Source organism: Channa argus, chromosome 19 (genome assembly GCF_033026475.1).
Source record: "Channa argus isolate prfri chromosome 19, Channa argus male v1.0, whole genome shotgun sequence".
Classification (NCBI taxonomy): domain Eukaryota; kingdom Metazoa; phylum Chordata; class Actinopteri; order Anabantiformes; family Channidae; genus Channa; species Channa argus.
Genome location: NC_090215.1, coordinates 8,473,492 through 8,498,651, shown reverse-complemented (window position 1 = coordinate 8,498,651; position 25,160 = coordinate 8,473,492). Strand labels below are relative to the sequence as shown.

The 25,160-nt window shown below is 39.5% G+C and overlaps 1 protein-coding gene across 5 annotated transcripts in view; it reads right to left on the bottom strand.

Annotated features, from left to right (window-relative positions):
- ctnnd2a (catenin (cadherin-associated protein), delta 2a) overlaps positions 1 to 25,160 on the bottom strand; it is a 222,725-nt gene that overhangs the window by 104,418 nt on the left and 93,147 nt on the right. For 3 of the 5 annotated variants that reach the window (XM_067486635.1, XM_067486632.1, XM_067486634.1), the window contains exons 4-10: positions 16,859 to 16,893; positions 15,166 to 15,270; positions 9,157 to 9,329; positions 4,384 to 4,438; positions 3,777 to 4,002; positions 3,406 to 3,523; positions 2,493 to 2,625 (exon numbers count right to left, since the gene is read on the bottom strand). In XM_067486635.1, coding sequence (XP_067342736.1) covers positions 2,493 to 2,625; positions 3,406 to 3,523; positions 3,777 to 4,002; positions 4,384 to 4,438; positions 9,157 to 9,329; positions 15,166 to 15,270; positions 16,859 to 16,893 — 845 coding nt within the window. The remainder of the gene's footprint in view (positions 1 to 2,492; positions 2,626 to 3,405; positions 3,524 to 3,776; positions 4,003 to 4,383; positions 4,439 to 9,156; positions 9,330 to 15,165; positions 15,271 to 16,858; positions 16,894 to 25,160) is intronic. The other 2 variants (XM_067486633.1, XM_067486636.1) reach the window with 1 other exon arrangement.

Here is a 25,160-nt window from a genome sequence, read left to right as displayed (position 1 = left end):
ATTTGAGGTTACTGATGCTCTAATATCAACGACCAGTCAATGCACATGAAGCTCAGTCTCTCATCCTCTATATAAACATTATTGACTAATAACCTTATTTATCTCGGTTGCTCACAGATCTTGGTGATTCATTTTCCTCAGCCGAGTAATATGCTATTGTGGCACTTAAGTGATATTTTTACACAGAGGACTGTATCACTCAGGCCTTTCACGCGGAAAGCACAGAGAGGGAATGTCTTTTTTTAGGCGATTGCTGTTTTACGCAGCTTAACTTCACTGTGGAGTAGGTGCTGTAGAGCTTTTAAGTACCTCTCCACACAGGCTACTCAGATGAACTAGGCTGTGCTTTTTCCAGGAGGATGTTACCAGCTGGGAGTCACCATCAGTATCTAACACATGCCTGCTTGATGGCCGGACTGTGAAATTATGGTGGGCACCAGAAATGGCAAATAAAAAACCGGGAAGTACTGACAAACGAATTGCTTATGCTTATCGCCTTTAAAGTGTCCTTATACAATCAACTTAAATGGAGTAGTCCGTTCTTGTGAAACCAATTTCAGATCACCTACGTCATCTAATTATTGTTATCACGACTAATATTATCAGGAATCCTTCATGCTCAGTACTTGTTCTCTTCTACATTTAAAGGTTTCAGGAAAGATGAAACCACAGTGGTTACTTCAGGATCCCACTTATGCCCTCAGGGTAAAGCACGTATGTGCCACTTCTCATCAGTATTGCACCAAGTTTAAAGTACTAATCAATTAAACTTATTTTAAGCTTTGAAACACTGCTGTTTTATTTCATCAATATTAATCTTGCTAAATATTTCATTTTGTTTGCATGAGAATGAATGATTTTCACTTTCATGCAAACAAATTACACTGTAAAAGAGGCTGTTAATTAAGGTTTTGCCTGGGCTTAGTGTGAGTCGGTCCATTCATTGGTGCACAAAAATGTGACTAAAAAAATCCTAGTGGAAAGTAGTAGAGCTACTTCTCTGTGCTCTAAAGCAAAGGAAAGGAAAGAAGAAGCCTAAAGCAGCTTTAAGTCTCGCTGGCACTTGTTATACAAGTCTCGAGAATTTAAAGCCTTCGAAACCACGGGCTATTTGCAGTGTCTAATGCAGACAGGCACAAATGGCCCACGTCAAATAAAATTATAGACTAAACTACTATGGACCATAAACAGCTGGCACAACACATTTTCATTTTTGGGTTGACATTCAGCCAACTCAATTTTGTGATGTCAAGAGAAAAAGCTATTAGCCCATCGTTACACTTTAAGTACAGGGAACTTACTGTGTACTTATTAGTAACAATGGTGTACCCCCCCCCCCCCCCCCCCCCCTTCCCCCCCAGGTACCTACGGATACATATTTGTTGTTATTGGATTACAATTAAAAAAATGGATAACAAGATGAAAACAAGAAAAATACCTACAGTGTATTTTTGTAGTTAAGGGGTACTTCTTAAATGTTACATGACAGGTGTGAATACTTATGATGTAACTGCTGTGAGTCTAAGTGGCTCCACTTTAAATTACAGCCCTCATTTGCTGTACTCACGGTATAACTACAGGTAGCAAAGGGGTTTAGATTTATTAATTTCTGACAAAATAAATAGCAATTATGCTTTTATTTTATTGCTTCAAAGCATGGAAAACCAATTTAAATCTGTTGAACTTTAGTATTACAAACAACGTATTGATAAATAATTAAATATTACATGATTGGTGTGATAGGTTTACAATGGAGCCTCTTACCCTCTTTTTATCTGTAGTTACGCCATGAATGAGGACTGTAATTTAAAGTGGAGCTTCTTATCCTCTCCTCATCTCTAGTTACACTGTATCATAAGTATTTGCGCCTATCATGTAGTATTTAATAAGTACCCCACTACAAAACACCGTAGGTATTTTTCTTATTCTCATTTTGTTAACCTGTTATTCCCCAAAGTTTTCTTCTTGTTATCAAGTAACAACAAATATGTATCCATAGGTACTGTGGAGATACACTGTTGTTACTAATAAGTAGGTTAACTAACACAGTCGGTTCACTGTACTTACCCTGCAAGTCACAGGCTGTAATATAAAGCATTACCGAAGTCCCTGTTAGTCTGAATGCTGCCTATACCAAGACCAGTGTCATGCAATAACGTTCAGCTGCCAGACACAGTCAAAAGATGTTCGGGATTTCAACCTTTCTAAAAGAGGTTTCTATCTTGTAAGCACAACACATAAACAGCTCACAATTCACAAATGTAGCGACGGCTCAGCCAGTGCATTCATTCTGAAGTTCCGCTTTATAAAGGGCAGGCACAAAGATGCTCTCATGCCTCTGTTGAATGTAAATGAGTAGATAGCCCTACAATTCTAACCAAAAACATTACATCCTTCTACGGCTCACAGTACAGTTAGTTTAAGAAGAGTTAGACATTTATTTGGGTTACGTTTATGTGCGTGTGAAACTGCATGAGCGTGTGAACTCCCACCTGCCAGACTGCCAGGCCTCTGCAGGGTAGCAGTAGCGTAGAGCTCGTGGGAGATCTTGTACTGGTCAGAAGCGTGGTGAGCTGCCAGACGTTTGGGAGACAGAGTGGCATAGCTCCCTATGCCTGAACTCATCTACAAAGACAAGAGTTTGTATTTGTTTTCCCCAAATGCTTTAAGGAAAGTCAGCGTGCTAGTGCAATTACTTCCTGGTAGATTACACTGCTTTAGCAACCAAACATATAACAGCTGACATGTTTGATATGTTGATTTTTGTGTTTCAGTTAAGAGAACTTTGCCATTTCATTTTTCTATATTCAGGTAAAAAAAACATTGGAAAAAGAAGCTTATGAATACAAATTGGCTGCATATGTAATACATGTCTAAACCAGCATTTTGAGTAAGAACAACTCCCACACAAACCTATTGTACAGTGAGCTATTAAATGTAATCATCCACCAAATTCACCAAAGAAACCAAGGTTAAGATAAAATGCAGAATATCCAATATATGCAAAGGATGATTTCAGAAAGCCACAGTATAGATTTTTCTTTGACTATACGACTCAGTCTGAAATTGATGCAGGCTACTGCACACTTCGCCATACTTTGTCATGATTAAAGGTCTGACAAATTGAGATCTTCCCTCTAGCACCCTCCCGCATGGCATCAATCAATAATATGACGACAGTAATTTAGTTATTCATCAATTTGTAAATGGATTTCACTCTAACTTTGGGAAACACAGCACTTCTTCTAAGTCAAAGTGGTGTTACAGTTGCACTGATGTCCTTGATTGCAGTGTTTTATAACCAAAACATTTTTGAAGCTATTTGAATGTACACTGCACATTTAAAACTCCATTAACACAAAATGCATTTAATTAGCAAAGGCGTCCACGTTGCACATTCTGTACCTGGTGAAGAGGGGACGATGATGAGCTGGCCCCTCCCCCCCCTCCTGTGGAGTTGGGTGGAGATTCCACCCTCAGAGGAGACCTGCCCCCTCCAGCTGTTGTCACAGCAACTGTGGTGCTGCAAGACAAGTGGGCAAAGTACCATAATAATTCAGAAAAGAAAAAAACATACTAAATGATTGCTTTGATTTTTGTGATAATGTTTCCTATTGGCATGTCACAAAAGGCCATTTTTTCTTTCCATTCTGTTTTATTTCTTGTATTTACATTTCGTCTGTAAAGATATGAAATGAGACACCATCACACCTCGTTATACATCACTATCAGTGCATCAAATCAATATTATTCTCACAGTCATTGTGCCTCTCTACCTGTAGGACTTGGCCAGTCGATTAGCAGGAGACTGTTTGCTGGGGGAGGAGGACGAGGAGGAGGAAGGCAGGCGCTGAGTGGTAGAGTACCCTGATGCGTCAGAGGCTGATCCCAGGCGTTGGAGCTTACTAGGGGAACCAGACCCTGAGCCTGCTCCGCCTCCTCCCCCAGTCAGCGGTGAACTGACACGCTGGGCGGGCAAAGTGGAGCTGGAGTAGTAGATACCTAGAAAGCAAGTGAATGGAGAGAGGAAGGAGTGTGAATATAGTAAAGCTGGGGTCTATCGTTTGAAGTACAGATACAGAGAGAGCCTGAACAGTTTTTCTTGCAATTTTTCTTGGTCAAAACACAGAAATTTAAGAAATGGGACACAATATAAGTAGATTACAGAAAATTTTGCAAGAGTAAAACTACCATGAGGAAACAAAAACTGCAGACTGGCAACATTTTTATTCCAATTCTCATGTGTGTCTGTCAGTGTCTTCAAATGTCATTTTTGTGTATCTACATCACTTCATGCTGTGTCAGATTAATTCATTATAAAGAAAACGTATCTCCATGACACACAGAGAAAAACAGAAAACAGAAGGAAGGTTAGGTTTGTACCTGACCCTGCACCGCTTTGTGATTGTTGCTGCTGGGCTGCACGACTAGATGTCACCTGAGGGGAGCCAGTGAGGAAAAGAGCCATGATAGGGTCAAAGGGATGAATACATGGAGTGGTTAGTGGGGGAGGGAGAAAGTGGAAGAGGAGAAAGGAAGAGACAGAGTAAGAAAACAAATGCATAAAAGACAAGTGACCATCAAAAACTTTTTATGCACAATGAGTTTAGTCAAGCCTTTGAGTAGTCTTGAATGAACCCAGAGAAACTACTAATAAATCCCCCACAGAAAACAGAGGGCTGATTCAAACAGAATCACAGAAGCAGACTGTAAAGTCCTCAGCACTCAGCTGACGGAAATCATTTCTCATAAAACCTTGCTGCACCACCCACTCAAGGATTACACAGTCCACAGAAAACTCATGTCTTAATCTCTATCATCTGTTGTCACATGACTCAATCTCTCATTAAAGGAATAATAATACAATTCCTGATAATCTGTGATTGTAAAAATGTAACTGGGTAGTCTTGTCTTCATTTTGAGCCAAAATTGAAGGAGGGTAGTGGAATAGCATGCCAAATCGAGCACACCCACTCTTCTGCTACCTACAGCTTTGACTATTATAGTATAAAAGGAATTTCTTACAGACACAAAGTTGACTGCCAGTGTGTGACGCAAAGTTTGTGAGAGTGGGAACTCTTTACACGACACATCACATGCAAATCTTCCCTAATATTACTTGGCCTCAGAGACAGTAGGGGGGAGCATATGCCAGTGCTCCACTGAGGCTCATATAGACTTATGTTGATGTTTAAAGCTGTAAAGGTCGTTTAAATGCATTATTGCTAGTCTGACGTGGCTGCAGTTGTACAAGGCCACATTATGCAAGCACACAGCCACTGAGTCACCTTGGAGCACTGTCAATACTGCATGTACTGTAGTTATACTTAAACCTTGAGCAATATACAAGTTTTTGTAAAATATAAATTTTAAGTTGAAGTTTTCCAACATTGCAAATTTTATGTTTGCAATGTTGGATATTAAAATACTGTTGAGTATCTAGTTTACCTGATATTACATGTGTGGCAGAAACACACTTGGTAATGTGAAATGACAGAAACATCTGATCATTCAGTAATCAGAGGCTTGTGACATAGCTACACACAAACAATCTGTTATGTTAGAGGGCTGCGTTTCTTTCTGCACCCAGGTGTGAATAATTGCAGCTGTACAATTGTGTAGAAAGACATTGGTTAAAAAAAAAATAACAACATGCCTGCTCTGCAAACTCTACCTACATAAATATAGCGACACACACACACACACACACACACACACACACACAGGGATACAATCTCCTATTATATTCTCAATAATAATCTCTGCTTATATATTCCTGAGACAAAGTGAGTCTGCTGAAGACAACAAGCCTTTGGTTCCAGCACTGCTCTGTTTGCACAGGGGTCATTGAAGCTGATATATCTCTGAATGAGTGGATTAGCAGTCACTTTCTATAAAAATTCTGACATTCAGTTTATGGTGGCAAACAAGCAGAGAAGTGGGAACAGGAAGCGATTGATTAGGCCTGGGAAATCAGTAATACAAGGAACAGGTAGAATATACTATAGTAAGCTGTGGGGCTTCCATATATGCTCTTCATGGCATGTATGTGTCATGTACAGCACTATGTATGTGCTAGATCTTTCCTGATCCATCCTTGATCCATAGTTGTAACCTAAGCTGGCTCAACTATAAATAATGGGGGAGTTTACTTTCAGTTAACAACCCCGAATGATGATGATGATGATGATGATGATGATGATGATGATGATAATGATGATGATAAATATTATACAGTCACAATCAGTGTGCATGAAGTAAGAGATTAGGACCAGCTAAAATTTTTAATCACCTATGCTATTTTGCTTTTTAACTGCCCTTCTGCAGGAATAAAGAAAAATTCTGCCTCTTCTCTTTCAAACATAAATGACCTTGCTGCATAAATTTGTTAAAATGACACCGAAGAAACCCGATGTGACTTCCATGAGATTGATTCCACCTAATATAATTTCCTTGTAACTGTCAACAGTAATCGCAGTTGCTCGGTGTATTCTGCTAAAAACCACAGTGTCATTTTCTTGACAACCTCCAAAAATAAATAACTATTTTGATACTGACTGGCACAACTGATTTTCATCTTTCCTCCAGAAATGAGAAATCTTGTGTTATCAAGCTTTATGTCAAATATAGATGGAAACATTCTATCTCATGCAGCTCTAATTGAGCATTTAAAAAAAGGTTACAGCACAAATAGGATATTTTCCATGTATTATATTGTAGCTAGAACCATAGCTAACCATGGGTTATTGCAATAAATTTAGTTTCTGGGGTGTTACGGGGAACCTAAGGTAAGTGCAATGGTAACATTTCTTAATTTAGACGTTGTCTCTTCATCGTTTTGTTTGAAATCACTCGGGAAAAATGTCTATTAATGAGTGTATTACTAATTGTGTCAAAAAACAGCTACAGAGAGATTTCAATCACTATGTGAACCAATATCCAGAGCAGTTTGCACCATAAAAACCAAAAAGTCCCCTGTGTTAGTTCAGCAGGTCTGGAAGCTATGCAAGTCATCCAAGGCCAGTGATATATGGACAAAAGTGAGTTTAAGAACGCTGTTAATAGCCTCTTACTTGATTGTTTCCAACTCTGTAGATGTGCTACAGTGATCAAGATGCAAAGGGAGACAGCAATGAACTTTAGACTGACAAAGAGGTGAGTGGGTGAACAAATAGATGAATAGATAGATACAACGATGGCCAGATCGATGGGTGACAGAAAGCCTGACACACTGTGTGTGAGAAAGCACTCTCTTGATCCCACTCTGTGTCGTCTCACAGTGTTGCTTCTTTTCTCCCCCAGTAAAACACTGGGATGTTTGAGGTGCCATGTATCCATGCATTATTAAAGCAAGTCTCTCAGGGTTATAAATACCCGACAGAAAAGCAGCAACATGTAGGCCTTCCACTTTCTCTCTCACTTTCCTTTGGAGCAGTCTTGTCCAAGCCTTAGATAAATGCACCTGCACAAATGGTTGAAGAAGGGCATATAAAACACCCCAAGTGCACAAGTCTACAAAGAAAACAACAACAACATGCATGTACTGCACATGTGGGCAAGCTGCACCTGCCTATCCAGTAGCACTGGCATGTGTAAAGCTATTCATGAGCAACAAGCCCTGCTGACAACACTGGCCCCATTACACTGACAAGCCAAAAACATCAGAGAGAAGAATACACACACACAAACACGCACGCACACACACAGAGATGGTAAGCAGAAAGGACAGAGGAGGCAGAGGGTGGGGAAGGCAAGGAGAGATGAGCACTCCAATACAGGGGAAACAGAGGACAAGTAATTGACAGAAGAAATAAAAACTCCTTTTGCCGTATCTGTCCATCCACCTACAGGCCTGTCTATCTGTGTTCCTAGCTTTCTACATTTATTTCCAGTATATTTTCTTTATTAAGAGGGGAAATGCGAGCTTTCTCTGCCACCAGCCAGCTCTCAAGCAAGCTTTGCTGTGACTGTAAGGGGGAAATGCATGTTTACAAAGACATGTAACACTTTCTTCACCTTTTGTCTTTCAGAAGACACAATTGCAAGCAAACAAACACACATATCCACATAGACTTTCACATGCACACACTTGCACACGCAGCAATATACACTAACACAAACATGGAAACCTTGCTAAAACAAATGTGCAGGTAGTTGCAAAGACAGACAAAATGCAGCCTCAAAAAGCTTTAATCCCCATAAAATAATTAGCCGGTTAATAATTATTGATCTAAAATATTTCTTTTTACCTTCAATTCATAAACATGCATTACAAATGGAACATTTGCCCCAGACACTGGCAGTATCTTTTAATGAAGCGCTGCAGCTGCTCGGTGATTTAGCAGATGTGTGGGTGTCTGCTGAAGTACACACACACGTGTGGGGAAGCATGTGTGTAAACACTACATTATCATTGATATTTTAAGGACATGTAAATTGGAAATAATTGGCTCCTGTAGGCTGGAAAGCAATTTGGTTGGGTATCTCTATTCAGCACACTAATGTGATTAAAATGTGGCTTTGTCTCTAGTTTTCTTTGCCAAGTCCTTAAAAACAAGACACTGGCTGAAATTTCCCAGTGTGCATTCAGTTCTCATTTTAGTTTATGAGGACCTCATTACCTGTTTCTTTCAAAAAAGTTTTAAAGAACTACTGTATTTCTCCCACCTTCTCCAAAAAAGAGACAAAATGCTTTTGCTCACTCAGTGAGAGCAACGGCCAGAGTTACATGTAGCCGCAGAGGCGCTATTCAAGGAAAATTTTGGGGTTGGGGAGAGAAGAGCGGTGTTTGCTCAGTCTGTGATAGAAAAGAGGAACAGAAGCATGAAATATAAAGACAAGCATCTACAGTGAGTCCTGAAACTCTGTTAAGCCTTAGAGGTCTGCATGCCTTCAAGACGCCAAACACTTAGTTGTAACATGTGGAAAACTCATATCAGGCGAGTTACCTTTATAGTCAAACTCTGAGGTCAGTTATTACAATTCTCCTGCAGGCAGCCTGATTTGCAAACTAAAAACAAAGTTTTGTAAGAACAGACACTAAGGTTTGCAAATATTTCTGGTGTTAGGATATTTTCCCAGCTGTCGTTTTAATCCTCATCTTCATCAACAACACAGGAATGCTTGTTATAAACTGAGTACATCAGTATTTCCTACCTGGTTGTAGCTGTGCACAGCTCCTCCAACCTGTCCGCTGCGCTGAGGAGTTGCTGCGGAGATGCTGTCGCTATGGGCGAGGGTCTGGTTGCTATGGTAGCTGGCAGAGTACTGGAGCGAAGCCTCTGGGGTGGAGTTGAGCTGCAAGGAACTCTGGGAAAGAAGAGCCGGTCCTACCAATAGAGAAAGGAGTGGTGTATGGTTGGGGGGAGTTGTGTTGAGTTTGTGTGTGTGTGTGTGTGTGTGTGTGTGTGTGTGTGTGTGTGTGTGTGTGTGTGCGCGCAGAGAGACAGAGAGTGAGAGAGTAAGAAGAGAGAGATTAAGAGTGAGAAAGAGAGGAGGCGTGAAGGAGAGAGATTGAGAGGTGAAGAGTGAAATGGGGAAGAGGGAGGGAGCAGCAATTTAGAGCAGATAGTGCAGCAGTGCAGCACTCCGTGAGTTGGAGTTGGCATACATAATTTATTAGCAGAGGGAAAGAGAAACAGAAGAACAGAGAGGTTGGGAGGCGGAGGAGGAGCAGGGAGATGGAGAGGATGGGAGGAGGACAACTAAAAAGAAGAAAGTTGTAAAAGATGGAACCTACCATTCTTAATCATTACCTCCCCAAACATGTTAACTTTTTTATCTTGTACTGTCGGCTTGAACAAAACTTCACTTGACCCCTCGTGTAAAATTTAAAGACGTTCTACTCCGAGTGAATCATAGAACATTTTTTCATGTGTGTTGCCGTTTGGTGAGCCTGGCAGGATGCTGGAGTGATATACACCCCAGCAGCTGGAGCACACACCGTTCCCCTTCTAAACACACCTGCGAGCATCCACTAAACAAATCAAATGTGCCTGTTAGTCAACAATGAGAATGGGTGGAACAACATACTGTATACTACACACCTTAGCCGTTTCTTGCTATATGCGGACTATGCAAATGCATAGGACCCCCTAACCACCAGGGGGCCACAAGGCGGCATATGCAGCCTCATTTAAGGAGAATTAAAATTACCTGTGTTTATTTGCAGCTCTCTCTCAGGCGTTTATTATTTCCATTATATGCTTTAACATAAATGTAGGATATAAATTTAAAAAAGATGCAATGTGAAGCCGTGGCTTGTGTTTTTGGGGCATATTTAAGTCAAAATCGTTGCGCAGGGAGTGACGTCCTCCGCCGACAGGTACAGTGAGAAAGAGTGACAGCTACCCATCATTCCTGTTAGTTAGGATATTGATGGAAAACAGCGTCATGGCACCAAAAAAAAAAAGTTATCCTAGTAGGGCAGAAAAACATAAGAAGAAAACCGAGGAAGAAAAACAGTCAAAGGAGAAACGTAAGGCAGGGTGATGCAGGGTGATGCAGGGTGATGCAGGGTGATGCAGGGTAGATGGGAGGGTGGGAGGGAGGTAGGGGGGCGAGTTTTTAGCAAGTGTGTTTGCTATATGTCCGGCTAGCTAGTTCAGGTATCCTCAGAAAATGATGTGAGCTAGGATTTGTATGCTTATAAACACGGCTTTTGTATGCTTATAAACAAGTTTTTGCTTTATTGAAGTAATTAGTTTCTAAGTTATTAATTAAGGGTTAAATAAATATTTGCTTACTGTTACTGTTTTTTGGACTATTGTGGCAGAGGATTATTGCCAACACACCTGAGTTAGTTGCAGTCTCCCTCTTTTCCACCTTTATAATGATATGTACTTGCTAATTTGAACAATCCTGCCTCCATTTCTACAGCTGAGTTAGATTTTTGATGTAGTACTTTATTTTAGTATTTTTGATGTAGTTTTTGTATGTATTATTTTTAGTGTTGGGTTGTTTTCATAGTTGCACTTTAAAATAGATGCTGGTTTATTGTATTTTTTTCATTCTGTTTATCTTGTGCATCTACCAAACAAAGAGTAACGGATCCAAAAATGTTTTAGTTTTTATTGTTTGCACATTGATGTGGATGCTGGCTCATTGTGCTTTTTACTGTAAGTAAGAGCTTAATTTATTTTCTGTTGATCTTGGACTTGGCCGATGTTATTAATTTAGGTATATTGTTTTAGGTTGTGAGAATTTGTGTTGCTGGGATGTGAACTTGAGTTGTGTTCTTGCTTATTAGAGCAAACATTTTTAAAAACTCTGAATATCAGTTTCATTTATTGACGTATAGAGGATTGTTTTCCTTGCATTATCATTTTTTTAATCAGTTTAACTTGCTTGAGTGGCTCAACTTAAGATTTTTTATTTTAATATAAGAGGTTATCATGACTGTAGCCTGTTTTGCTCGTGAAGTGTAATGGATTGTGGCATCTTGGTGGATCATCTAAAGAATTAATATTCATAGTTTGGCAAACTAGGGACCCCACAAAGCTAGAAAATGGCCCTGCTACACACAGCTGCATATATAATAATCTCACCCCCTCCCTAACCCAGTTTGGGAGCTGCTTCTCTGATACCACCTGACACAGCTGCTGCCGTGACATCAAATAATAATCTCCTCTCACCGATTCCTATGCTGTGCACATAAAGCTTATATTGATTGGGAATAAGAACTTCATAAGGCAGTTTTTTAAGATGGGCTGTGCTCCACACTATGTCTGGAGTGATGAGCTGAACTAAAGGGAACTGCTACAAAGCACTCAGAAGTCAGTCGCGCGTGTGTGTGAGTGGTTATATAAGTTATCTGTATGCGTTTTTATATGTGCGGTTGGGTTTTATTGCAAAGCAGTTAGATATGTGACCTGATCACTCATCTATGCATCAATTTTTCATTGAGTTGTTCCTTTTATCCTTTCTCCGTCCCTAAATATAAATATAACATGTATGCAATTATAAATGGCAAAGAACCCAACATTACAGTCTTGATTTGAAATGTGTCATGTCCTGAGGTACACAATGAGTGTCTTTCCCAGAATTTATGGTTTTTTATTTTTTCCCGCCCAAAAATACAAAATCCCCCTTTGTGCCATACCTCTTCTTTCTCGTCTTCCCTCCATTTCTCCGCTCGAATCTCTTTCTCCTTGTGATGCTACATGCTCAAGATCAGCTCCTTGTCTTCTTGCTTTCACAAAAGACTTGTCTTTTCTCATTTTGGATCTACTCTTGCTTTATATTAATTACAGCAATTTGTGTTACGCAGACAGAGTGGGAGCTCCCAAACTCATCGTCACTCAACTTTGCTGTTTGTTTTGTGTCACCAAGCCTGTATATGGCCTGTTTGTTTAGGTGTTTATACGTGATGTGATGTAAAGTGCGTTAATGCTGGACCGCTGGATTAGAGGAAAGTAATTTATGATGGACTGAGAAATTGTTTTTTGAATTGAATGCACATACACTTGTGAGAGTAAGTGTGTATATCTAAGTGCTCCGTGTGTGTACTGTTTGCATATGTGTGAGGGGGTGAAATGAAAAACGCTATTGTTTGTGGGACTTCAGGTACTTTCATCTTTCTATTGAGTTTCAAAGAGTCTTACACAAAAAAGTATGGATTTTTCAGCGGCTCAGTCAAATTATTTAAAACATTGTATTTTTACTCACTCTGTCAGATGCTTACACGCTGAAGGACCAAACAGGCAGCATATAAAGGCCATGTGCTGCACACAAGCTTCCAGCACTAAGCTAAACCTCCTCCCCCTAGTCGCCAAGACAACCGCTTCCTCTCGCAAGAAATGCAAATCCCTGTGGACCTTTTATTAGCAAGATCCCAATACACATCACACATTCCAAAGCATGTCTGATTAGGACTGCGTTTTACTATACGTGACCTCAAAGCATTCTGATGGCAAAAAAGTGTGACCACATGGCAACGCCACAAAGTAGTGTGTCCAACAAATGTTCACCCACAAGGATCACAGACTGAGAGCAAAGAGACATGGAAGAACATGTGGTGTAAGCCATGGATGACCCCAGAAATAACCTTCACTATAAGTCTGTCCAAAAACACAATAAAACTGGAAATCTGAAAATCTGAAATTTAAGAAATCTAAAAGCTGACTGTGTAACATGAGTAGTAACTGCCCCAGAAATATGAACTTGGTGCACAATAAGGAAAACACATGCACATACACATTCGCTCTGCTCTCCTGCTTTCTTTAAACCAACAAGACTGTCATCTAAATTAAGGACAAAGCTATTTTCCAGATTGTTAACTTTGATTTGTTTTCCTAACACACCCAGTCTACAGTAATATAAAATGTATTAATGTTAGTGTTTAGGTAGCATGCAAGCTAATTTGTTTGCATTAATGAATATTTCAAAACCCATTAAAGAAAACATATGTATACACCTCTGGGTCTCATTTAAATCTCTAGAACCTCACCACTCCCTTGATCTGATTCAGCACATAATTTGCAAAAGTTTTTGTTTTACTAGTTGGCTATGGTGCCGTTTTGTTTGTATAAAAAGTTTGTGTAGTACTTGTGACGCCTATCCAACTACTGTATCAGCTGAAAGCAAAAAGCCTCTTTGTTTTCCGCAGCTGTTCACTGAAGACAGCAGCATGTCACTATTTCCATGTATTTACCACTTAGCTATTTACAGTGTTCCATTTTGGGGAAACACACACACACACACACTGAAAGCTATGCAGGGTTTATCTGCATCCACACATTGTGGTGCTTTTTGGTAGAAGCCCATTTGCAAAATGGGAAAAACAGCTGAGCACCCACAATGACAGTGGCGTCTATTTTGACTCAGATAAAACAGGAGTGACGGGGACTCGTCCTGCAAACAAGATAAGAATTAGATTGTATGACACGTCTGTCTGCTGTTCAGTGTGTCCTTCAACATGCCAACTGTGTCTTCTTTAAGCAAACCAGCAATTTAGGGTTGATACTCCAATTTAGTCACATTTTGTTCTGTCCAGGATTTATGCTGTTTTCATACACAGCACAATACTGCAGGTATACGCCTTGTATGTGCAGGTGTGAGTGTACCAGAAATAAGACGTGGTAACATTTAGGGTATGTGGTATATTCACGTATATGGCAAGTTCTTAAAATGCCATCCATTATAGCAATATGAACCATCAAAAAGGTCAGCAGACAATAAGTGAAATGGGAATGCAGTGTTCCAAAACCAATGACCTGCAAAGAAAATGCCAAGCACATGTAGTGAAACAGCCCTTTCAATCATTGTTTAAATTCATTTATCAGAATTCAAAACCCACAGAATAGAAAAAGGTGCTTGAAAGTGGACGACTGGACTTATTCTTGGAGTGACATGGTGTGTTTGAGTGTTACCCTTCTGTCCTGTCTGTACACACACACACACAAAAGCTGCTGCATTTGTCATGTTAGGAATTAGATCTTAATGTCCTGGACTCAGTTACACCTCTTAATGAACTGTGCTAAACTACAGTATGCATCCCCCTAACTTTTGTGTGTGTTTTACTGTTTCTAACTAGAGTACATACTTAATGTTTAATCTGCAAACATATCCTCCCTTGACTCAACTTACTTACTATGAGTACAAATGAAATCTGAGTGGGAACTCAATATAAACACAGGGAACTGCTGCACTTAGCCAGATATCTAACATCCTGAGAGACTGATAAAAGCACTATTTCTCATTACACCATAATCACAGTGTGCTTAAAGGGATCACAGGTGTAATTTTAACGGGATTGGCTGGATATTCTTTCCCCCACAGACGCTTACAGATGACAATTAAACACTGGCTTAATATTTCTTTAGTGGCACTAACAGGTTTGTTTACACTTCCTTCTAGAGTGGCTGCTAGAGTTAAGCAGATCATTTGATGTAGCCTGGCTGAAAAAATTATTTCCTATAAAGAATGAATGGATGTGAATGTGAACATTTGAAACTCAAATTTGGTTTGTGCCTTTCTGGAATTGTATTTAGTTTGGGAAGCTGCTCTGCTATGCTCTGAATGGATTGAACTAATTACAACTTAAAGAGACACTTTTCACCTAATTTCACTTAATTTTCACTTAATTTCAGTAAGTCTGTATTCTTCTTTCCCTCCCCATACTCAAACACACATACGCAGAAAATCACGCTGATCTAATACACTTACGTTCTCCACGGTCAAGTATTCCTGATTCCTGGAGGGAGCGAATGCAGGAATCTACCAGCTCCAAGCCTGTGGTCAACTCATCTTCAATATCCTTTTGTCCGTCTGCTGTAGGGAGCAAAAGACAATAGGAGACAGTGAGAATAAGATGGAATGTACACTATATTGCCAAAAGTATTCGCTCACCCATCCGAATAAATGAATTCAGCTGCACAAAGCAAGGTCCATAAAGACATGGACGACTGAGCTTGGTGTGGAAGAACTTGACTGGCCTGCACAGAGTCCTGAACTCAACCCGATAGAACACCTTTGGGATGAATTAGAGCGAAGACTGCGAGGACGGTGTATTACGTATTTCATAAACACACTCCTAAACCTGGTGGAAAGCCTTCCCAGAAGAGTTGAAGCTGTTATAGCTGCAAAGGGTGGGCCGACGTCGTATTAAACCCTATGGATTAAGAATGGGATGTCACTAAAGTTCATATGGGTCTAAAGGCAGGTGAGCGAATATTTTTGGCAATATAGTGTATATATATACCAATCAACCATAGCATTATGACTACCCCCCTAATATTGAGGCAGTTTTTGCAATTAGGAGCCAAGTCAACACCTTAAACTTGTTGCTGTGTTCTTTAAACTATTCGTGAACCCTTTCTTTAGTGTGGCAAGGTGCATTATCCTGCAGAAAGTGGCCACTGCCATCAGCAAATAGCGTTTTCAGCACTTTGAGCTACAGTAGGTCTTCTACTGGATTGGATGACATAGGCAAGCCTTCACTCCACACATGCATTTATGGCCCTTGGCTTTTCATGACCCTGTCACTGGTTCACTGGTTTTACTTCCATAATGTTATGGATGGTCAGTGTATATATAGAGAGAAAAGAAAACAACGAATGGAGGCAGATAGATGAATGAGATTTATCTGGGCTATAACCTCAATCTTCTACTCTCACAGTCTGTAAAACCCTACACATTATGACTTAGTTATGAGCTGTGGGACATTTTGATTATATGCTGGAAAGAAATATGATAAGTCTCCACAGGGGGATAGTTGTCTGGAAGTGATGCTGTCCGTAAGGTGCATCGATTCAATGTGTGTATGTACAGTGCATTGTAGAACTTGTGAGTACATAAACAAGAGATGAGTGAGAAGAAAACAGTCTGAATGTGTATATGTGACCCTTAAACACGCATTTTAACACTCCCCACCAACATCAACCATATCCGTGTACTGGTACCACTCTGAAACACTGCAATCTGTTTGAGTGTGTGGCCAGGCTTCTGTGCAAGTATGTCTCCATGTGTGCCGGCAATCATCATTGAGTCCATCAGGCATGTGGGTGGGTGCTTCTGCCCATAAATTACTGGACTGCAGGTATAAATTCCAAATGTTTCTTGACACATAATTTTCCTAGTATGTCAATCAGATAGCAGGCGGAACAGGCGTTGTTGGTGTCAGGGCTATAAATCTCGGCCGACAGCTCAAGATATGTTGCAAATATGGCTGAGACTTCTTCTGAATGCGGAATCTTGCACAGTTTACACGTGCGGCGTAGTGTGTACAATCAGTTTAGGTTGGTAGTAAAACAAAACCTTAATGTCTTCTAAAAAATCTTTCTTCTATCTATCTAAAAAAGAATTGAAAACAGGTCAAGCAAAAATTTCTTTACACGTGTGTGTTAATGGTGAACTTTACCTTGAACATTCCAGCGAAACTGCTCGTCGGCCGAACTGCAAAAGAAGGACGTAGTTATTAATACTGTATTGAATAGACACATTGTTCAGCCACCTTCAGATTATTATTATTATTTAAAGGAGTTTTTCTGATGCTATCTTGAATTAGCTGTTCATTTGCATTGAATGCATTATGTGTCACACCAAAATGCTTGTCCAGTTTATGTAATGTAATATATGTAAATTATCCAGCAGCCTTTTATTATTTTCAAATGGATAGTGTTGTTTATTGTGATGGTGCTGAACCAAAAAACACTTTCATGTGCTACGACAAACAAAACTATTTCTATTGTCTTGATTACTGTCAATTGATCGTGACTGATGGGGAGGTTGAACAGAGAGAAAAAGACAAAGCAAGGTAGAAGGAAGCAGACAGGCAGAAAGAGAAAGTTTTAGACCGGTATTGAGCCGCCTGCTGTGTGATCAATGCAGACACAGAAAGACTAACTGATACATATATACTCTCTCATCTGATTTCATCTAAACCATTAGACAGGCTGTCTGGGCTACTTGGCTTCTGTCTGTGTTTGTGCCATTTAGACTGTTTGGTATTCCACATACCCGACTTTCTAACTGCGGGTGTCAGCGAGTGTGCATGTGCACATTTGTGTCTAATCTGTCTGTGCGCCTTCATGTGTGTATATGAGAATGAGCAAACACATTTACATGTGTCTATTTGCCTGGTTGGCTGCAAAGGTAAAGGCCATTCAAAGATGCATTTTCTAAATAACTTTCATCAACCGTTCTGACCGGTTGAACCAGTTCTGATTTTAAATACACTGGACTACTTTTGGAGTATAGGTGCCTGGTGATGCATCTAGTGGTTAGTATTTTTGCTGCAGAACCAGAAGCAGCAGCAATTGTTTTGCATAAAATAACAGAAAATGCAAACTGCGAGTCTGTGAATGAAAATGGCAGGGAATCTCTTCACTGTGTGTTTTCTTCTTCTCTGCCGAATGTTGTTATAGTAACAAAATATGTTCAGGGACCAACAATAACTTTTGTTCAATGGTCGACTGGGGCATGAAATTTTTGACTGTATCTGAATGCTTTTCACTTATCTTGCCATCACAATGCAACTTGTTCTGCACTAAATTTTCTTTGTTAAAATGTTAAATTATATGCTTTCTTGTACATCACTGGTATGTACTAAAGCATGAAGCTTAAACTAAAGGGTAGTTTAGCACAGTTCATTTCCTGCATGACTACAGGCAAAGTCAGATCAGATACAAATTACCCTCACAGAAAATGAATTACCAACTGATCAAATCACTGCAATGTGGGAGATACAGCCACTTAAATTAGACAATGAACAGTGTTTATGTTTTTAGAAAGCTGCAACTGTGCCAAAGACTAGTTCTTTTTATATGCATTAATTTCGGACACCCACTTACTCTAGATTTTATCAGTTGTTCAGTGCTCAGCATGTTTCATCTTAATTCAGTCAAATTTATTTAAAGTTTGAAATTAGAAAATGAAATGCTTTGTTAAAATAAGTCATTGTAGAATTACATTGACTTAATGACATAAGAAAGTTAACAGCTCGGTGGTCAGATTTCCTGATCACCACATGATGTAACACTACTGCTTTTGATAAAGGGGCGGCAACACCATCTTCTACAATTGCTCTTCAGCTGAGAATGACTAATGTGCTTTAAGGGGATGTAACTTTTGATAAAAAGTGTAAAGACTTTAAGCAGTCAAAGCTAATTAAACACAGTCATTATCATGGCAGCAACAGTAGATATCTGGGACTGTAACAAAAACGTTTTTGCTCAAATGCTTAAAAAATCCCAAAATCTTTAAAAGGCAAATTATTGCCTGTTGCGTGGCTACAGTGAGAAGGTTTGTTTAGTGAATTTGTCCTGGGGTCCTGTACTCCTTGTATACCTTTATCATCAGGATATTTCTTCTCCCATATTTTTCTTTTCCCATATTGTATGCTAGCAAGAGCTTAATGACATGGTGTCATGGATAATGATACCGGGTGGTGGGCTGATTTAACAGGACTTGGTGTTAAATGCCAATGTGAGAAAAAAAATGGGACTTGATAGACAAGGCAGGCAAATATTCTAAGCATTGTTCCACACACTTGCCTGTGATGCAGCAACACTGAACTCAGGCGCTGTCGTTTTTTTTTTGGACAGTGACACTACAGTAACAATCATCTTAAATTCACAACTAAACTCTCACCCAACACACAGCTTAAATCAACAGACAGCGTCCTCTACCGTAACCATTGATACCCACACCAGCACATATCCACACGGTCTAGCACACATTCACATATAGCCTGAAAGAAAGGTTTGCTTCTATAGTCCCAGTGTGTGTGTGTGTGTGTGTGTGTGTGTGTGTGTGTGTGTGTGTGTGTGTGTGTGTGTGTGTGTATACAATATGCACTTGATATGACTCTTCTACTTGATACTTAATGATAGACTTTGCTAAAACCTCAAAAAATTGATAAAGTGTTTATGGTGAAAGCCAGGAATCCCAGCAGCCACATCCTTCATGATTCATTAGTCCACAGCTTGGAGAGCATTACTCTGACATAGTTACACACTGTCACACATGGTTCTGCTCAAATCCTCAAGCTGCCTTTTTTCAGCCTGTCTTCAGCTTCAGAACACTTACTTACCCAGATAAGGCTGCCTGTGTGCACGTATGCTCAGCAAGCAAACACATGCAACACATCTATAGTTTCCTGTCAATACAAAAATATACACACAAGCACTCATTCTGCAGTTTAAAAAAAATCTAGCAACATTTTCTGATAAGAGAACATTCAAAGTCTTTTTGATTACATGTGTCTATACACACTGACATACACTCACTAGCTACTTCATTAGGTCCATTAGGTTAATGTAATCTAATCCAGCCACTATGCTACTTTTTGTTCTTTTAATTTAACTAATTGTTCTTTTACAAGCTCATAATTCCTCAGTTTACAGTTTACAGTTTCAAGTTAAAACTATGAGAAATATGATAATTATATGTTTATTAGTGAAGTCATAGTGGGTCAAACATTATAAGAAGTGCTGGTTCTAATGGTTTGGCTATGAATGAGGGGGCCGAAACATTAAAACCACTTCTTTGAGTGTATTATTAACATGCACACCAACAATACACATACATAAGGTGCCAAATGTTCCCAAAGTGTGTACAAAATGCTTTGGATCGTTTATTAATTGTTACCCTATTGAGTTGAAGAGAGACGTAAATGACACCTTGGCATGATGTCCTGGGCTTTTTCATTACTGTCGACATTAAAACAGAAGCCTAATAAACCATAATGCCCTGTCTAATGTTAACTAACACCACAGCAAGACGTAGCTCTAAACACATCCCAGCTGCCTGAAAACTAACTGTCTTTACACGCATAAATCCCCGTTTCACTGTGTGCGTTTTTACTGAGGAACCAGGGATGTCAATTACTTTGCAATTTCCACTGATTACCAAGCAAGTATCTTTTTTAACAGACAGTGACAATGAGCCTGTTATAGCATGTCTAATTTAGTACATTGTGAACTAGCCCTGTGGAGAGAGATATAAAAGATTAAAGTTAAATTCACCTGAATGAGACAGAAAATTGTTTAAAATTTGCATAGGACCAAAAAGATACTCAGATGAATGGACTGAAAGAGGAACACAGAAAGTGCCCAGCTTTTGCTGTCATTGTCTAATGTCTTTAAAAATATTTAAAAAACATACATAATGGCTTTAAAAGAATAGTTTGGGATTTTTGAAGCTAGTCTTAATAGAAACTTGGGTGCTATGTTTGCATCTGTCCGAGACTCTTGATTTCTAAAAGTTTTTCTGCCTCCAGCTGTGTCCATGAATGTTTCCGCTTGTAATACGATAACACTGTAGAAAATCAGGGCCACACATTACAGCCCTTGTTCAGTCTAAAACTGCAAGTAAAAGTTCACCTCAGACTCATGTGAAACTTCTGCATCTTTCAAAGTCAGTCATTTTCAAGATACATTTCACTCTTTCTTTCTGCAAGTTCCTTAGGGATATTGACGTCGCGCTTCGGTTGTTGTTGTTCTGGTGACCGTCTTCCCTCACAAGCTGTGAACAGAGTTAACTTGAAAACAAATTTGTATTTTTGCAGTTTGAGTATTGGGACAAAAATCATTGGATAAATTTTGCTCCCGGTCTGCCTTTGAAGTATATTTGTGTGAGTGTGATTCACTCTAGGGTTTTTAGAGTTGTCAGTTGTTTGTTCCTGCCAACATACGATGGGTGAAAAGTGTTCCACAGATTCCCTCTGAGAGATCCTGAAAGCAGCAGGTCGTGGCTACTAGTGATCACGATTTGCAGACAGTTACGTTAATCTGGAGTCTATTTCTCAGAGGACGGCGGTGTGAGAAAAACTCCTCTGTAACATCACCGATCAACAACAGCTGAGGAGGGGTAAGTGGGGAGAAATATATGGGCGTGTATGCGTATGTCAGCTGGGTGCATACTATGGTAAGAAAGCTTGAAAAAAGGTAAGAAAGCTGGTTATGCATTTGTGTTTGTGTTCATTTGTCCATACGCCGCCATTTTCTTTCATGTACTCTGGTCCATATACAGTATGCCTGCTTACTCAAACCATGTGAAATTCTCCTACAGTTCGGAATCAGACATAACTATTTGCTTGTACTGTGTTTCTGATTAACTCTGTAACAACGAGTAAAAAGTTGGTAGATCATCTCCCTCCACAGCAGCTCAGGAGAACAGGAGCTGGTACAACTTGCTTTGCTAAATTTTAGTGGTGAAGAACAACATGGCCTTTCCATAAAAATAAAAAAAACTGATATGTTTCACAGAAAGCAGGGATAAACATGATGCCCTAGGGTCCATACACTTTAATTAGTAGTTTCTAATACTGTGTTCAATATGATAGTGAATAATAGATTACAAATTTGATGTAGAGAAAATTTTTTTTCATGTACAGTATTATTGTCTTGACTATTTGCACATGCATCAGCCATCATAACCTTCTGCAAATAACCCTGTTTTGAAAAACCACAGTTCTGAAAGATTTCAGGAACATTCGAAGCATTTGGGTGCAGTATGTTTCAGTTACCATTTCAGTTGCAAAGATATGGGAAAACTGACTTTTTAAAAATCATTTGTGATAGTCAATCTCCTGAGCAGTAAAATGATTTTTCCATTATGAAAATGAAAAATGTATCAAAAATGTTGTTACTCTATTGTAGCACATCCAAACTCCAGAGCACTGACTGTCTATAACTTGTCATCCTATTTTCAGTTGTGTAGCTGCTCAGCAAATTGTTCACAAGTGACTAACCAACATTCTAGAACCTTCACACTGCAGATCTGTAGGAAATGCATGAGCCAATGCCGCCCCATAAAACATTGCTTACAGCACCTTCAAATCTAAACTATAGGACAGGCTGAGGACAAACTAAAAGTGAGTAGTGAAGCCCTTCCTGTGCTGACGTGGTGTGAAACTTGTAAGGCTTATAAGCTTTCACATAATGTTGCAGATTCTTTCGAGGTTGGAACAATGCCAGCAAATTTGTGCCTACTCATATTTAGGCGTGGATCTGGTTTGGGATACACTCTGTCTTTTTTGTAGATCTGACCGTTGTTGGAATATGTACCTACCCACCGGTGGTTGTCATAACAACAGTGTTGTACTTTATCATCGTCAGCACGACAGTCTGACACCATCACGGTAATTTGTCAGTCAAGACAGAGGAGTGGGCTTTCATGAGCAGCACAGGATGTGGGGGAGGGGAGTGTGTTGTGTGTGTGTTTGGGTGTATGTGAGAAAGGTAGAGAGATTTAAAATTGCCTTTGTGTTGGGAGTGGGCACAATGACAATGTGAATGAAAAGATTGAAATCAGCACAAAAATACATCACATACCCAACTCACACTAACAAAAAAATATGTCAAAACACTGAGCCTGAAGAGAGAAAAAAACTAATTTTTGTTTATGTGAATGCATGTATGGCCTGTCTGCTTTCACTGATATGTATATGTGTGTGCGTGCATGTTCATACCCATGCAAGTTTTCAGATATTCTATTCAGAAAGCAGCCTATTGTGCTCACAACAAGGCTGAGGACAAACTTTTGTGGATATGACAGCTGAATGACAGTTCAACAGTGGGGCTGGAAGAGAATCGTCTAGTCAAAGTGTTCACTGAAATAACTTCTAATGGCTGACTACTGACAGCTGCAACAAAAACCCCTATTCCTAGAAAAAAAAAACAAAGAAAACAATGTACCGGGGTATTGACAAATCCAGTGAAGATATTTCAGGTCTGCAGCTTTTTCCTGTCCCATTCATCATCGTTCTTACGCACCTAGTCCTACACACTCACATGCAAATGCACAGCCTTTAATCATGTCTGTATGTACCTCAAGCTTGTAAATGTATGAGAAACAGTATTCTATGTTAATGTGTAAATTGGTATGTATCATTTATACGTGTGTGTGTGTCTGTGTGTGTGTACACTTTCGCCCTTAATTACAGTCTAGTGTATATGGAATAAATTCTGTATGTTACACTATGCTATAGACTTCTCATTAGTTGCCGTGTTTAACCGTGAGTTACAGTTTTCTTGAGTGTACTACAAGGTTTATGCACTATTTTAATCAGTTAGTGTGTGTTATAAATGTGTTATGAAACAAAATGAGCGTTTTACTAAAACCATCAGCAAAATTAATTGGAAGACATGCACTGTTGGCTCCATTAAGGCCTCCTAGAGTGAATCATAATCACTTGTGACAAAGTAGCCCTAATATTAGCATATCAATACATATTTACATATGAATAATAATAGCATAAGCTGCTAAGTACTCCAGCAAATTAAAGTCAAAAGGACAGATGATGCATCAGCACACCACTGGCCCACAAAACTCAACTAAATTCAGAAAAACAAGCAGCTCCCACTTAACAAATCAATAGTCCAACTGCAGCACCAAGGCTTTATTAAAAATCCCATGTTTAAACATAGTTTATAGAGTTTTTACTAGTCTTCTGCCAGAGCTCTTTTGCCATTAAAACAAAAACAAAACAATTTTCAATTTTCTGGGTGATTTCAAGCATGCTCGCACACCACTGTTTTATATATAGTAACGCAATCTGACAAAGAGCTCAGGATTAACAAAGATTACACACACATTACTTGAAGCAACAATCACGAGTTGTCTATTGTGTTGTTGTTGTACTAAAGTCAAAAACACTTTGGCCTCATCCAGTGAGAGCTGCTGACTATTGATACTACATGAACAAGTGTCACTGGCGCCAACTGAGGTCCGGGTTGCGTGTAATTGATCGTGAAAGTTTTAAAGCTGGTTCTAATTTTTACAAAGCAAAAAGTACTCTCTGAAGTAGTGTGTTTCACTTCATATATTCCAATATTTCCCTTTAAAACTTCTGCTGTGTTGTCAAAAGAAAGGAGTTGGTTTGGAGTAAATGTGCCATATGTCTGCCACTTCTGTTTGACATATTATTTCGTTGGGTGATGGAGCAACACAGGGTGTGTTGCTCCAGCTTTGCAGTGGGGACAAAAAAGCATTTATGGTTTTTATGGCAATTCTACATTTCGTCCTCCCATTCATGCCTACACCAATCTGCTTCCGATGTGTGGAGGTGGAATTTCCTTCACTTCTGTATGTGTATCTATTTTTATGCTTCTACGTGTTACGATTGAAACAAGCAAAACCATGTCACTGTATCTTGTCTGCTAATCATAATGTCCTGCAGCCCTACAGCTTACTGGGCACTGTTACACACACACTGATCTAACTCAAACACACATATTCACACTCAAGGGTACAAGTGTGATTTCATGGGTGGATAGGACATCTCAGGGCTTTGGGGGCTGAAACAGTCGACGGTCTAAATCACTCATCCCCCAGAGGATAATCTAACCAATGATTTAGTGAGAGGCACAGAGTCACTCTCAGCAGCTTCCACTCCAGTGGACAGATATATTTGTGTGTGTGTGTGTGTGTGTGTGTGTGTGTGTGTGTGTGTGTGTGTGTATTTGTTTTTACTATATGTGTGCAAGCATGCAAGGAGGAGACGTTATTCGCCTTACACTGTCTCTCTCTTTGAGACCCTCTTGAGACCAATTACAATTACTCTGTAGCAACACACACACACATACACACACACACGACAGAGAAACTGTCTCTGTTTGACTGTGTGATCAGGATAATGGGTCGACATAAGCATCACACTGTCAACATTCATGATTCAGTGGAGACAGCTTGAAGAAAGTACATAAAAATACGAGCAC